Source organism: Toxotes jaculatrix, chromosome 2 (assembly GCF_017976425.1).
Source record: "Toxotes jaculatrix isolate fToxJac2 chromosome 2, fToxJac2.pri, whole genome shotgun sequence".
Classification (NCBI taxonomy): Eukaryota; Metazoa; Chordata; class Actinopteri; family Toxotidae; genus Toxotes; species Toxotes jaculatrix.
The window spans coordinates 10,996,044-11,011,180 of record NC_054395.1 but is presented as its reverse complement, the minus strand read 5'-3'; the positions used below and the strand labels follow the sequence as shown (position 1 = coordinate 11,011,180).

At 39.4% G+C, this 15,137-nt stretch overlaps 1 protein-coding gene across 1 annotated transcript in view; it reads left to right on the top strand.

The window, feature by feature from the left end:
• Positions 1-15,137, top strand: part of nphp4 (nephronophthisis 4) — a 162,026-nt gene that overhangs the window by 45,408 nt on the left and 101,481 nt on the right. The window contains exon 7 of the mRNA XM_041066153.1: positions 3,659-3,795. Coding sequence (XP_040922087.1) covers positions 3,659-3,795 — 137 coding nt within the window. The remainder of the gene's footprint in view (positions 1-3,658; positions 3,796-15,137) is intronic.

Sequence of the window (15,137 nt, the reverse complement as noted above, 5' to 3'; positions counted from 1 at the left end):
ACCTCCAGCTCTTCTTTCTGTCGACCTTACAGGCCTTATTGCCCACGTCTATTTGACATTTTTCTTCCATTTCTGTGCCTTTTTGGCACAAACTGCAGCATGAATGTACAAAACACAACACTTTTTAAGGACACTTTAGTTTCTATTTGGGTATAGTCACACAGATTTTGTGTTCAGATTCTTATTCTTGTTAAGGATGCTGTGCTTTTACTCATTCATTCAAAATGTGCTCCTTTCAGACAATACCAAATGTTGGAGTTTGTGTTTACTGCACAATTAAAATAATGGTTCGTCCACAGTTGCTTTTCCTTTCTCAGGCCCTACCAGTCCCATCACCAGTCTTATCCTAAAAATCCAGTTCAGTCCCATCAGCGAGCTTTTAACGATGGAATGAAATGACAGCTAACTTCAACAAAAGAAAGATGATAAAACTCAAGACATTAACAGAATCTAAAGAGTGAAGTGAACTAGCAGGATTATTTTTATGCCACACAGATAAGCACAATAATGAAATGGTCAAATGATAGCTGAATGATTTATTATAGAAAGAGAACTGGGCCCACTAGACATTACCCTTTATTCATAAGAAGGACATTGCACATTTGAAAGGACAAAACAGATGGATAAATAACAGACTGGAAACAAAAAAAAATAAACTACTAATATTACAAGTCTGTGGCATCAGAAGGACTACAAACATATTCACAACTGTTACACAGTTCACAGTGTTCACACTGTTAATTCTTCTGAGGCTATATCAACTAAATTGGTTTAGCCCATTCAAAGATTTATAATAATTAAAAGTCAGAAATTATCTAAGTCGTTTTCTAAAAAGAGAAGGCAACCAAGAACAGCTCCCACTGACAATTTTCAGGATTAAAAATTATAATAAGGACATCAAAAACATCCTTTCTAAATTATATCAAATTTGAGAAAACCTTATAGAATCGCAATCAAGCCAAAGTGAAAGTCAGAACTGCGTCAACAGTGAAAAGATGAAGCCTGGTAAATATCTATAAAGCAAGAGACTTCAAACATTAGAGGGACAATTCATGGAAAATACACACAAGGTTCTTTATTACACCAAAATATACAATCAAAATGTACATGCTCTCTTTAGAAATAGACAGCTTCAGTTTCTTTTCTCTTTTTTCCTTCTGTGCATGTGGATTCTTGTGTTTAATACGTGTTATTATGCATTACCTTGTATATTCATGCATACATTCTCCAGCTGTCAACATACAGGACAGTCACAACTTAATGCTTAATAGTGGCCTTTCTGGAAACTTAGTTCCATCAGAAGTTGAAAAGTCTGCAGTACTTAGAAAGTAGGTTTTTAAGGGGGAATGTAATGAAGTCTGACAGTGCGGAGCTATAATCATTGGGAGTCAGTGGGAGGTGTGGTAGCAGGCTAATCCTCTTCATGTTCTGGGGCTGTGAGCAGCGGAGACCTAAGCTGCCTTTTAAGACCACAGCCACCGGCTTGATATTCACGCTGCATTCAGAACAGCCCAAGTCTGCGCTCAGGAGACAAGGCCTGCAATGAAATGCTGGATGGGTACATTACTCCTGAAGAGATTACAATCACACTGGCTATTTTCTCTTTGTTGTGTCTGAATGGGGTGATTGTGGACCTCAAAGGCTTTCCCTCTTCAACCATTGGCAGAGATGCTTTCTTCAGTCGACTCTGATTCAATTTACGCCGAGTATCCAAATGGAAACAGTTATTGTTGGATTGTTTGACACAAGCACTGCTATCTCTCTCTGTGGAATAAATATGCAAGTGACTGGCTTTAGGCAGCTTACCGCAAATCAATGGAGCAGTTATTTAGATGGAGCTACTCTCGTTCAGAAAAGTTATAATCAAATATATTCATAATCAAAATGAGAGGGCCGCTGTCGAAAAAGTAGTGCATTTCATCATCAGGCTGAATGGATATCTACATGAAGGAGTAAGAATTATGACAGTAAATGATGCTTCAGACGGAGTGTTTTGTTTGGAAAAACCAGCTTGGTTTTGGTTAGCGATAGTAGTTTACGGTGTCTGCTGCAAATTTACACCCACCCTACCGCTCATTCACTTCCCATGTTCTTTCACTCTACACTGCCTGTGCTGCATCTGCTGAAGCTTTGTTAAACTAAAACTCCAAACAAGTACACCTCTGAACCACCATCTTTGCTGTCAGTGAAGGTGGGAGATTTAAGTTACTATCACAGCTTTCCATGTTACTGGTAGAAGAGATGGTTGTGGTTTAGGTTGTCTGAGTGAATTGCTAGCTGTTACGTAGCCAGTACAGACATTAAACCAAGACTTTCAATTGTAACTACATTTCTATAAATTCTGAACCAGTGTCAGATGTGTTAAGTGGGCATTAATGTGGCTGGAACTTGTCCGGTGTAGACTGTCTGGCTGGGGGGATCAAAGCTCTTTGCTCAGCACCAAAAGCCAGGATGAATTCACACACGCACTTCTAAAAATGTCTTTTATTCATTCGTCAAGTTCAGCTGCTGAGAACGTCTTCCTTTGCCCTCCATTACTTTCACGCACAACAGCCATCAAAACAACAGCATCAGATCTTATTCAGTGGCATGTTTAGTGACGTTTCAGCCAGCAAACTACAACTGGGCTCATTTATTGTGGTCTTGGTGAATAACTTTCTAAATTGAAAATTGGGCAGTGATGCAAAAAAATTTGAGCCCCTGATGGTAATTTAAATCAGGTTTAGTAAATATTCCCAGAGGACTCTACAGCCAGTGCTCATTGCAAAGGAACCTAAACTTTAGTAGATGAACCAAAGTACTGGACAAACTGAAACTCTGCCATCATGATGGTAATCGATTCAAAGTCAGTGGATCACCAAAGTTCACACAACTGCATAATAATCCATCCACAGGTTTGTTGAGGCTGCAGAGGAAAATTCAAGGGGATCACCAACATCATTAGGATTCATCCTCTAGGCACGATGGATATTTAAACCACAATTCATCCAATAGTTCTTGAGAGATTTCAGTCTGGACCAAAATCTGTCCACAACAGATTGACATTGCCGTCCACACAGTCAACTGCTAGTCTGGTTAAAAGTACAGCAACAAAAGTGAAGGTTAAGGGTTGAACATAAATTGAGTCAGAGCATCCCTAGAGTCCAGGGTGAGGCAGATGTCTTGATAAATAAAAATGCCATGAAACAGCAAATGTTTCTGTAAACTAACCCTTTGGCTCTGAGGGGGAGAGTTCAGCTTACAATGTAAGATAACTCTCTCACACACACACACATAAGAAGAATCAGCATGGCTATAACTCTGTATCAAACCATGTATTTTCCACTTGACTGCTTTCTTTTAGGTTTCTAGAACTTCTGGGATGCCATTATATTATAACATTTTCTGGGGATGATGGGGAATGTCAGGGACATTACAGATGGGTCACAGAGAGGAATGTACCAAAATATATTTCACAACTTGTTTCACATATTTACTATACTAGATGGTGATTTTTAGTTCTTTATACATAACAGACTTTTACTGACCCGAAAACAAAATTCTCAAACCGGAGGAAGAGGAATCCCATTTTAGACCCAGAATTTTGTCTGAATTTGATATAATAGTGTAAACGTCATGGCGTGTTGATAGTTTGATGCTATATTCGTACTGTCACCAGGAGATGCTCTGCTGAGGCCTCAGCTGCTCAAGATGCTGCCCTTCACCCTGAACAGACTGACTATCTCCCTCCAGCCGTCCCTAGAGAAGTTTGAGAGCCAGCTGCTGCAGCTGATCAATGCCGACTGCCACAACACAGTAAGGCCAAGCTTCCATAACACACACAGCCTTGGTAGTGCATGCACGTGACACATTAGGTTGAGTGTGTCATGAGAGGCAGGCAGCTACATTCAATCATCTGTATTTTACAAATACATCGATGGATTCTCATACAGTGGCTCTACAGTTTGGCCATTTAAATTGCTAAATTTCTTTTCCTCATCTTACATCCTGCATCCTTTTAAATGTATAATACTGTACATGGTGTGCTTACAGCATCAAAAACAAATCACCTCATAGCTTTCAGATATAAAGGTGTCTTCACAATCCCAATAACATTTCATCCTTCCGAGGTAACAGTTCACTACGCTCCTCACATTAAAGATGGCCGCGATGGCCTTGACACACCTCTGCCAAGATTATATTCTCCAGCCTGATGCTTTCCTTTATCTTACTTTCCGTTTCTTTAGTGTGCAAGCACAAGCCCTTTCACAGCTGCCACAACAATTTAAGGCACATCACATCCCAAACTAAATGGAGCTTATCTGTTCTCTTCCCCTTTTCTTGACTGCAGAAACCCACTTGGTTAACTGTATTTGACAGGTGCTACTATAGACTAGCAATTATTTGTACAGTGACTTTGCACAGGCCCTATCTGTTCACGTCAGCCTAAGTGAGATGTGTTTTTGGGTAGGGATGATAATTGATACGACAGCGCTGTCACTCTGTATCCCTCTACCATTGCGCTTTGATACTGCTGGGCCGGATCCTCAAACTCAAGCACAGTGGACTGAGGGAGTGTTTAGAGTTTGTTAAGTGGAGCAAATGGTAGTCACTAGTGACTCTATCTTGTGAATTCTTACTCAATGTACCTAAAATGGAATAACAATATTTGTTTTATGGACCTGCAGGTGTCTGCGCCTAAGCCCCCTGCAGGGGGCTTAGGGGCTTATTTTGATGGATAAGTGAAGCATGTCTATGAAATAGCCTTTGCCATAAAAAGTTGGTTTAAAGTTTTCACGGTACTTTAGAGTTAACAGTGTGGAAAAAAAATGGATGGTTTCACTGTTGTGCAGTCATACTACAGTATTTTCAATAATTTTGAGAACTAATATACATGGGCATGGATATCAAAAGAATGAGTTATAATGATTTTGTATTTTTCAATTTTTTTTTTTATTTCATTCTTGCAAAATGTGATCTTGAAAAAAGTGTAATATTGAAAACATTAAATTATACAGAAAAATCAATTTCTGCCTCTTAGAATTCACAGTACCTGGTTTTTTAAGCAGAAATAATTTAGAAATTGTCATCTGAGAACACAAATTTTTTTTTTATTGGAGTGAAATTTACTCCAATATATTTCAGAAAGAGCAAGCACAAAGCAAAATAGGACCAAATGACCTCCAATGACTCAAACAAATTGCTCTGCAACATTTGGAAGGCAGATTGATGAGAAAAAGCCACAGCTTGACATAATCTTGACTACCTTACGATATTTGTGCAATATTTGCAGGGGTTTTTGCCTTTGGCGTACAGAGTTGAAGCCCCTCAGAGAAAAAAGGTGTTAGTATATGAGCTCCTGCTTACTTTTTATGCCCGTCTGTGTGCTCTTATGCATTCTGCCATAAACCTCTGTATAATATTGTTGGTCATTAGTTCCGGGTCTGTGATCAGTAGCTCTAATCAGCCGGAGGTTAGGATTTTTGCTGCACTGGCCTCCACTAGTTTGAATTAAAATGAATTAAATGAAAAAAATGAAATAAGAATAGCAAAATGAAAATACCTACATACCTACATGAAAGAACAGGATTTAAAAAGGAGGACAAAGTAAGGGTGCTCAGGTTAGCAGCCAGATTGGGCTGTCTCATTCAACTTTTTTTTTTTTCCTTCTGTTACCTTTAGTACAAGTGTGTAATGTAATGTTGACCCCGCCTTAGGGGACCCTCAGACCCTTATGGGAGGTGTCCTTTCATGGATCCAACTTTGCTGCCTTTTCAGAACTGTCCCCGGACTCAAGGGAAGGGAGCCAGTTCTTTAGGGACTCGCAGAACCTATTTAAGATTAGTTATATTTAAAGTGAGGCTGTATGGAGAATCAAATCTCTCTGACTTTTCACGCTGCCCTGAGCCAATTCAGTGAGTCTCAGACGGCCACCACGACACAGAAGCAGCAATAGAACAGTCTGTGGAAATGCCCAGTGCAGATTATGTGACCACAAAAAAAAGAAGGGTAAAGAGATGAATGGATGCATTAATTAATAAAAGGCCACACAAGACAAATCCTGATTTAATAAGCAGATTGCCGTTAAATTTGCTGAGGCACAATTTGTACTCCCAGAGGAATAAACCCCGCTGCTGGCGCCCCCCTCAGGACGATGACCATTAAAGCCTCTAGGGGCTGCTAGTGGGACGAAGCACTTAGTTATGTTACTGTTCTGCTATTTTTATTCTACCAGGCTTTCACATTTGAGCAAACAGCCAAAGCCCTTATCAGCGATTACAAATTAAAAATAGTATTACTCTGCAGTTTAGATATAATAAATGGCTCTACGCTTGCAATTATTTTTAGGGGCACTGGGGCCCCTAAATTAAGAAATTTTAGGGCGTAGTTTTTTTTTTTCTTTTTTTCTTAAAAAGAAATAACATCAGTACATAAATATTAAACATACTTGTAAACATGAGATGCAGGGGCAAACTTAACTTGGAGATTACTCACTTACAAATTTTGAACTGTAAGACATACTTTGGACATATAAAGGACTGTTATACTTCACGAATGCATCCTTCTTTCAACAGCATAAACTGCTAATTCATTTTAGGCTTTTGTAGATACAGTTGGGCTTTGATAACATGTTACTCATTCTGAAACCAGTGTCAAGTTAGTCACGAATTTAACATTTAAATGAAAGGTACAATTTTCACCACAAGAGTCTAGTGGATGTGCATGTATATGATATTCGAGTTGTCTGGTCACTAACATATGTAAATAAGCAGTGGCAGTAGATTATGGTAATGTGCTGTTTTGATGTACATAATATATGCCCCTCTACCTCATTCAATACAAAGCATGGAGTCGACTACAACTTTGTATTCCTTTTGTGAGGTAAGTGACATGTCAGCATGAATAATTTTCTCATTTTGGTCTTCACACTTTTTTTTTCTCATTTGTGAAATGTTCTTTGAAGCTCTTCACAACCAGCCTAAGTTGCGTAGATTAGTTAAATGTTCCAGACTTTTATAACTTTGGCGGTATGACGACATTCTCACGTCTGTGAGAGGTGTTAATACATGCAGAAGTCAGCTTGATTGCAGCTTTAATTAAATTGTGCGTGTGCTTGCGGGGTGTTTGTGTGTGTGTATGTGTGTGTGTGTGTGTGTGATAGTGAGAGAGAGACAGACAGAAAGAAAAAGAGTGTATGTGATCTGTGTGTGACCTTTAAAAGTGTGACTCCAGCTGGATTGTCATCAAGCTGTCTTCGAAGTGATGCTGACACCTCACGCACCAACTCAGTTTTACCATTGTGTGACTTTGTTTGTGCAAGTGTGTGCGTTTGTGGAGGCAGAAATGGGGTGACGAAAAATGAGGAGGAATGGGGCGGCAGATGAATGTACAGTGCAGCATGAGACGAATCCCTTTTGCTGGCTTTTAGTCTTGACATACAGTCTTCACATAATCTCCCCTTAAGTATTTCTATTTTTAGTCCAATAAACTATCACAGAATGTGGCTTCTTCTTACAGTCCACTTTCCCATATAAAATACAGCCAGTGCCCTAGTTGATATGCCTTTCATGTGAACTACTGTAGGAGTTGTGGAAAACTACCATTCATTGGTACTTTAATGAGAAGCAGGCTAATTTATACTGCCGTAACCTTTCGAGACGCACTCTGACCTCAAGTTTAAAAATGTAAGACGATTCATCTTCAGCGTGGCTTGAACATCTGCCTGCCCCAACGTTGACTGAAGCCAGCGGCTACATCACCTCAAATGACCTGTAACAGCCATTCACCTACATCTCCGATAAAATCTATTACTCTTGATGAAAGTGCCGAGATCTCGTCAGAAATTATGTAACATCTCGTCCTGTGATCAAAAGACTGAGGGGAACAGAAGATGATGAAGAGGAGGAGAGGAGAGGAGCGGGCGAGGACCGATGCCACGCCGCAGGCAGAACAAAATGCCTTAGGCTGATTTAATGAATGACGAAAAGACTCTGGCAACAAAAGCTCCAGGAAGTTTTCATTTGTCCTAAAAGAAGAAAACTGGGACTGCCCCTGTGGACGTGGTACCATTAAAAAAAAAAGAAAAAGACAAAGGAGGTTGAACATTTCCAAAATAGGAGGCTTCTCGCACATTGTTCTCTAAGGACACCGAGTTTGGCTGCACCTTCAAATGTGCCAGCTGAGTGCCTTCTCCTTATCATAATTAGGCCTGTAACCACTGTAACTGCTGCAGTGCAAAGGAATGGGGCTTAATGCACTTGGCTCACATCAAATATTCATGAAATGCAGGTCTTCGTAATGACTGACGATCCAAAGATTAAATGAAATAGACTGCGACTGGTTATAGACCCTATAAGTCAGACAGGACAGAGAATGCACAGAGAGGTTGAATGAGGAAAGATAGATGCATGAACTTTAAAAGTCTTAGACATTGCTTTTTTTTCTCAGTTTTTGTCATAAGATAAACTTTATTGATTCCATGCAGGGACATTTAAGTGCCACAGTCAAATGTCATTCATTGATTGCAAGGCCTGCATCATGGACTGACAGTATAGGTTCTGTAGTTTGAGATACAGCTGATGATGATCAGCAGCGATTATTTAACGTCTGAAAATGATGCTCTTACTCATCTCACACTGCCTATTTTGTTAAAGTAACACTGGAGAAAAGCCAGTCCGAGCAATGCTTATAAAGTGAACTGTAAAAATTTCAGTAATTGCCTTCTATATGAGTAAGTACAGAAGTAACTTGATCCTCATAATCCACAGTTAATCAGATAGATGGCACAATCTCAGTAGTAAGTGATAGTAATGCTAACTATCATGATTAACTTGCCTAGTTAAGCAGAGTTAAGAGTGCTTCCTTAAACTCCTGACAGTAAGATGAACAAAGCGGATGAACAGAGTAAAGTATTAAAAAATGGATGAAGCATCAGAAACTGCCAAATAACACAGGCATTTTCTGACCAAACAAAAATGCTTCCACTGGCTCTGTAAACATCTTCAGTATCTTCTGCTGTCTCGTGTCTGTAGAGAAACTCACGATGAATTGTGATCAGGTGAGCTCAGCTGAAATAGATGCTGGTTCCACAACCTCAACTCAGTATGTATTACCTCCTTTTGCAAATTTTCTTCACACAATTTGTGTGTTTTGCAACTTTTTTTTTTTTTTTTGTCGTTATAGGATGCTGCTTTTTATTTCATTGTCAGTAAATCCCATAAAAAGACCAAAACTGACTGATGAATTGATGCTCTGTGATCTCCTGTGCCATACAGCTCCTTTGTTATCTGACATGTTCTGGTTATGATATTGCATGTTTGTGTTGTGTTGGTATTTACTGCTGGACCGGACCCAGCATGAGGGGTTTCCTTTTTTCAAGTGGAACCAACTGTACTACAACATAATGTTCTCATGGCAGTGTAGAATGTGCAGTGGATGAAAGTGGCATGTGTGATGTTGTGCTTATGAAGACAAGTGGTATGATAGAAGAAGAGGAATAGGAAGGCAGCAGTATGAGGGTGTGTTTGACTTAATATTTTTGGTGGTGAATTATGGGAGTGTTAGGGCAACAGTGATTTATCGGTGGAAGCGCTGTGCCAGTTAAAATCTGTTAAGGAGTAGGGGTGTGGGAGGATGAGAGTGGCATGCTAATGATGCTGCCACTGTTTCTTGCCATGGATGACTCACCCTCAATATGGGGGAGCTAACATATCCACTCTGTGGGTAGCAGCACATACACACACATACATACACACACACACACACACACACACAGACACACACATGCATGTCTTGACATAGATGCAGATGAACAAAAATCAGAAACGGAGGTGAATGAAAAGAATGTGAAAGTCGATTCCACAAAAAAGTAAAATATGAATGTAATGCACGCTCTGCACTAACACTGCAGTGTAGGTCAGTGTCCTGACTGTTTTATTGATCGGTCACAATGTGGAAAATGACAAAAAGTTAACAGCCGGCCAGCATTGTCTCCACAGAGAGAAAGGGAGAGATACATGATAGACACAGAAACTCAGAGAAGCATTTTTCTTTTGTTTGCTGGTCTTCAAAGGTAAGAGAAACATGCCAGAGTTGTGTAACTCGCTTGGTAATTGGCTTATACAAAACTCATGTGGGACATAATTTCACCTGCTTTCTCTTTCTCACACTCTTTCTCTTGCTCTTTCTCTCTTGCACACTCGCACACACACCCCTTGAGATGACAGTTGCCATCTGTAGAGTTATTATTACCTTATACAACAGCCTACACATTGTTTTCACAAAGTACTGACATGAGAACTTACTGACGAACAGCTAATGGCTTTTAATGGTACCATACAGAAAAAGAATCTACTTTGTAAAAGCCATGAAGCAACAAACCCAGGTGTTTCAGCGAGTCTTTTATGGCTGTTGGAGCTACATTTGCCAACTGTGTTTTATTTATTTATTTATTTTTCTATGCGTAAAGGAAGAAAATAAATGGCTGAAAAACTGAAAAGTGACCAGAAATAAATACTTATAAGTTTCTAATTGTTGCCTGTGTCCATCTCCAGCAAAAGTGTAATAAAACCCTAACATTTAGACAAATAAACCCCCTCTCTGCTTTGATGTTTATACGTTTTATTGCAAGATTAGTTTTCTAAACCTAACTTTAGGTATAATTGCGGTTGTCAGTTTCCTGCACGCATTCACAAGCCTGCATCTTTGTAGACTGACATCAGACACACACATAGACATAACCCTCAATACGTGTCTTTGTGCTAACACAAAGACACGTGCCCTCACACACAAATAAGCAGCTACGTAAGACTGGGCAAACAGATAATCAAATATAATGTGAGATAATGTGGATAATCAGAAATGAGAGGGAACATCGTTAATTATACTGTCAAGATAAGAAAGAAAGGATGTAATTAGCCTATGAGTCATAGGATCGTTTAAATTATTTTGCTGATATTATATTTCAGCTGAACTCAGCACTGCTCGTCTTTCACATAAACATGAGGACTTTTTCCTCTCAGCGAGGTGATAATGACACATAATAGGTGTGTCATTCAGGTTCACCTCAGACACGTGCAGCTGAATTTGTTTTTATTCCATACTCATCTTACTTGATTTTCTGTTTAAAGACTTGGTAAAGCATCTATCAGAATGGGTGTCAACAGAGAGCTTTACACTGTCTGAAACCACATCCTTACAACTACTAATAAACATTAAATGGCTTTCTTGATAGTAAATGGCAAATTAAGATGTTGCAGACTTTGTTTTTGGGAAATCAAAGTTATCTTTAGTCATTACTGACAAGTGTAGTGCCACATGAAGCGTGGTATTGTGAGATTTGTAGTGAAACTTAGTGCACATGGACAATACTCTATGGACATGACTTCTTTTGTTCCATTTTATTTGTGTTGAGACAAATAAAATGGTGGAAAGTACATATACTGCACTTGGTAGGTAATGAGTGATTTTTTTTACTCATTCTTAGGGTCTCAGTGAAAGAAGACCTATAGAGGTGCTTATCAAATGGCTGAACAGTGTCTGAACCATCTCTCCCCACCTCTTTCTGCTGTCAGAACTGAGGGGGGGAGGGACGCTTTGACACTGGCCTGTGACAGTTTCTGTGACTTCACACCCACTTCGCACCATGATTGGCCAGCTGTGTGGAGGTGAGAAAGTAGGCAGCTCTGTTTTGTCGTTTTTTTTTACACAACTACTCCTGTCACTTTTTGTGTGTACTGGCGAGTACAACACTACGAATATCTCCCAGGAGAAGACTGTCTGATAGACTGAAAGATTGTTATTCCCATATTTAAACTATCGCATCTTCCGGCTCTCTAATGGCAGCGGGTTTTTCACTCCACCTTTGAATGCATGCGAATGGAAAATGGTCAGCTATTGTAGGTAATTACACTTATATATGGTCATTAATATTGTTTTAATCATTAAATCGATAGTCTACACTATATTGTATGTAGTTTATGTCAGAAAATTCAGGAAAATAGGTAACATCTTTAAATTCTTTCTAAATCGTTTCGTCTAACCACCAGTCCAAGACTTAATGGAGTGCTGCTGAGATAGTCACCCTTCCAGCAGGTTCTCTGTCTCTTAAGACAGACTTTTGGGTTCTTGGTCACCTCCATGGTCAAGGCCCCAACTCTAGGAAGAGTCCTGTTGGTTCCAAACTTCTCTCATTCCACAATTATTAAGGCCTCTGTGCTCATGTGAACGCTCAAAGCTTTAGAAAGGTCCTCGCCCAAAAATTTTTATCTTAGCGGTCTAAATAGAATTTCTTGTCAGATTTTGTTTTCCCATTTTGAGCACAGATTCTCCAGTTCTTCCAGATGTTCTGCCTCCTCGGTTACTTCTTCCTTTGGCAGCTCTTTGCATGTTTCTTGTGGTGCTTTTATTTCTGCCTTTTCATTCTCTCCCCATTTGGTCTCTTTCTTTTCGTTCATCTTTTGATCTTTTTCAACCTCGCCTAAATCAAGATTAAGGTGGTGAATTTTTATGTTGAAGGAATCCCATGGGGTCTCACTGGATACATGGGCTGCAGAGGATATAGCATGTCTTCTGTTCTCTGTTACAAGAATCCTACTCCGCTGATGACATTTTCCTAGTTTAACCTTGTGGTGTTGAAAGATGTTGTTGCTGAAGAGGTTTTAGTCTCTGTTGGACTTTGGAAGAACTTTTTCCAGTGGAGAATCCTTTGTCCTCTTGCTAGTTTGTCAAACAAAGGCAGCAAGTTGCCTCTCTTGTTATAAGACTTTGAAATACCAAAATGGAGAGAGAGTAATATTGATTCTATTAGATCTCCTTTGGTGAACAAAAACTATTACAAATAGGGAACCACTGTTGAACTGGGTGACATGTTCATAACCATGAACCCACACACTAATTTATTTTGACTCAGTCTCACATGCACTGTCCTGCTGCCCCAAATACTTGGTAAAGCATCATATGTGGATTAATCCACCACTGAAAATAGTCCACAACAAACTACCTATTTCCTCCTGTTTGTCTGATTGAAAACTACAGTGGTTGTTTTAGGAAATTTCTAAGTCTGTTGTCAGACAGAAAGTATTGAGAATAACAATAATAATGTTTTTATTGATTGATTTTTTTAACAAGAAAAGTGTTATATGTGCTTCATTGTTCATCATTTCTCACCACTAAGTTCTAATGCTAAATGTGAGATTATATGTGTAACATTATAATATACAAAAACAAGTAATGGTCTTTATCTTTTCGAGGAAGGTGGTGACCATCATCAAGTCCACACTAGTCTCAGTCCTCTCCAACCTTTGCCAACACTCAGGGTTGGAAAGGATTGTGTTTGTGGGAGGGAGAAGTTTGGATTCAGCTTTGAACCGCTGAGTTTATTTGTCCTTAGTGTGTGTATATATGTATATGTGTGTGTGTGTGGGGGGGGGGGGGGGGGGGGTCCAAAAGTCTGAGACCACGCTCCCATTCACTTGAGACACACCTGCCCAGTCTCCCAGGAGCTTAAGAAATCTGCAATCTCTGTCCACTCGTCCAGCACCATCCTTTTGTTTGGTTGACTTTGGACCTTGTTAGTTTAGGTTTTACATTATTCAACACTTTTCACTCATCACTCAAACACTCGTCATGTTTGAGTAATAAACTTGTACATTTTTCAGTTTAAAGAAAACGTCTCTTGAGCTGGGTCATGACAACAGGAGTATTCTGACCCTTTAATCAGTACTTTGTAGAGGCCCCTTTAGAAGCCATTACAGCTTCACGTCTTGTTGGTTTACTGTCACGAAAGAAATGGGAAATTCCTGGACATGTACATGAATCCATACATCAAATTTCGTGACTGTTTCACGAGCTGCTGTGAGAGTGGGTTGTGTCACGACTGTTTATGACGTCCCTACCCAGTGATTACAGGGTCAAGACCCATTTGCTATCTGGAGCTTCATATGTCCCAGTTGGAGCCATTAAAGAGAGCTTGCTCTCTCACTTCATCTTCTGCCCTTTGAGCACAAAGAAATAACCTTCAGAAACTAATTTATCCTCCTCTGAAAATCTACACTCATTTTCCTCAAACTCACACAATGAGGCAGCTGCCGCCTGCTTTCCATTTCTCTCCCAACTGCTATTATTTCCAAATTCGCTCTAAATGACTTTCTTTCTCTTTAGCACTTCCATTTTATTCAAATGACAGCGTCCTCAACTAAATCAATCTTGCTTACTAATATTTCCTCCTCACCCCTCCATCTCCCATTGCCTCCCTCAGCAGTTGGACCGGTAAATTGAATCTAAGAGAATCTTTGTTGTTAATATTTGACAATGATAATGCCATTTTCAGGTGTGAATACTCAAGTGAGGAAATAATCTTCCACCTCTGTACTTCAGAGGTTTTTTGTCATTTTATTGTGAATTGAAATTCAAATGAGGGCAGGGGAAAATAAACACACCCTCCAAAATAAAAAAAAATTAAAAAAAAAAGGCAAAAATGTGTCTGAGCTAATACAATTCATGTTGAATGGAATCAAATACAAACCTCTTCAGCAAACATCATGGACTGCAATCCTCCACAGAAATCTATTGCCTGTTTTTTACTTAAGGTTTTTCTTTCCAAGACAAGATATATTTTTCCAGCACAGTTATCTTTGACTTGCTGGCCAGCACTTTATCCCCAACACAGATTTCAAAGGAAAATGGTCATTTTTTCCTAGAAACTGCAGATGCATTAGAAATGTGGGTTTTTGCAGTTTAAGAAGCATTTCTGTTGAGCCCCCTCAAGGCCGTATTGGTGTGAATTCAGCTCTGGCTTGCTCCTGATGCACTTGCAGACTAATAACCACGAGGGTAAAAATCACAGATAACACTGATGCACTGGGTTCAATACATTTTTTCTCTTTATAGTTTTTTTTTCCAACAGGAAATGGATGGTTAAGCAGAATGTTTTGTTTCTCTTTTACAACGCCCACACTAGGGTGACTCGTCTAATTGGGAGACAAAAAACCCACTACCAACTATTCTCTTTCAACGCACTGCTTTTGTTTACTCTGTTAACAAAGCTCTAAAACAAACTGCCTCCAAAAGCATGCAAATTAGCTTCATTCTGCCACCCCCTTCCTTTTCCTTTAATGATACAAACAGCATTTAGGCATGTTAGCTTTTTCTAAACTAAA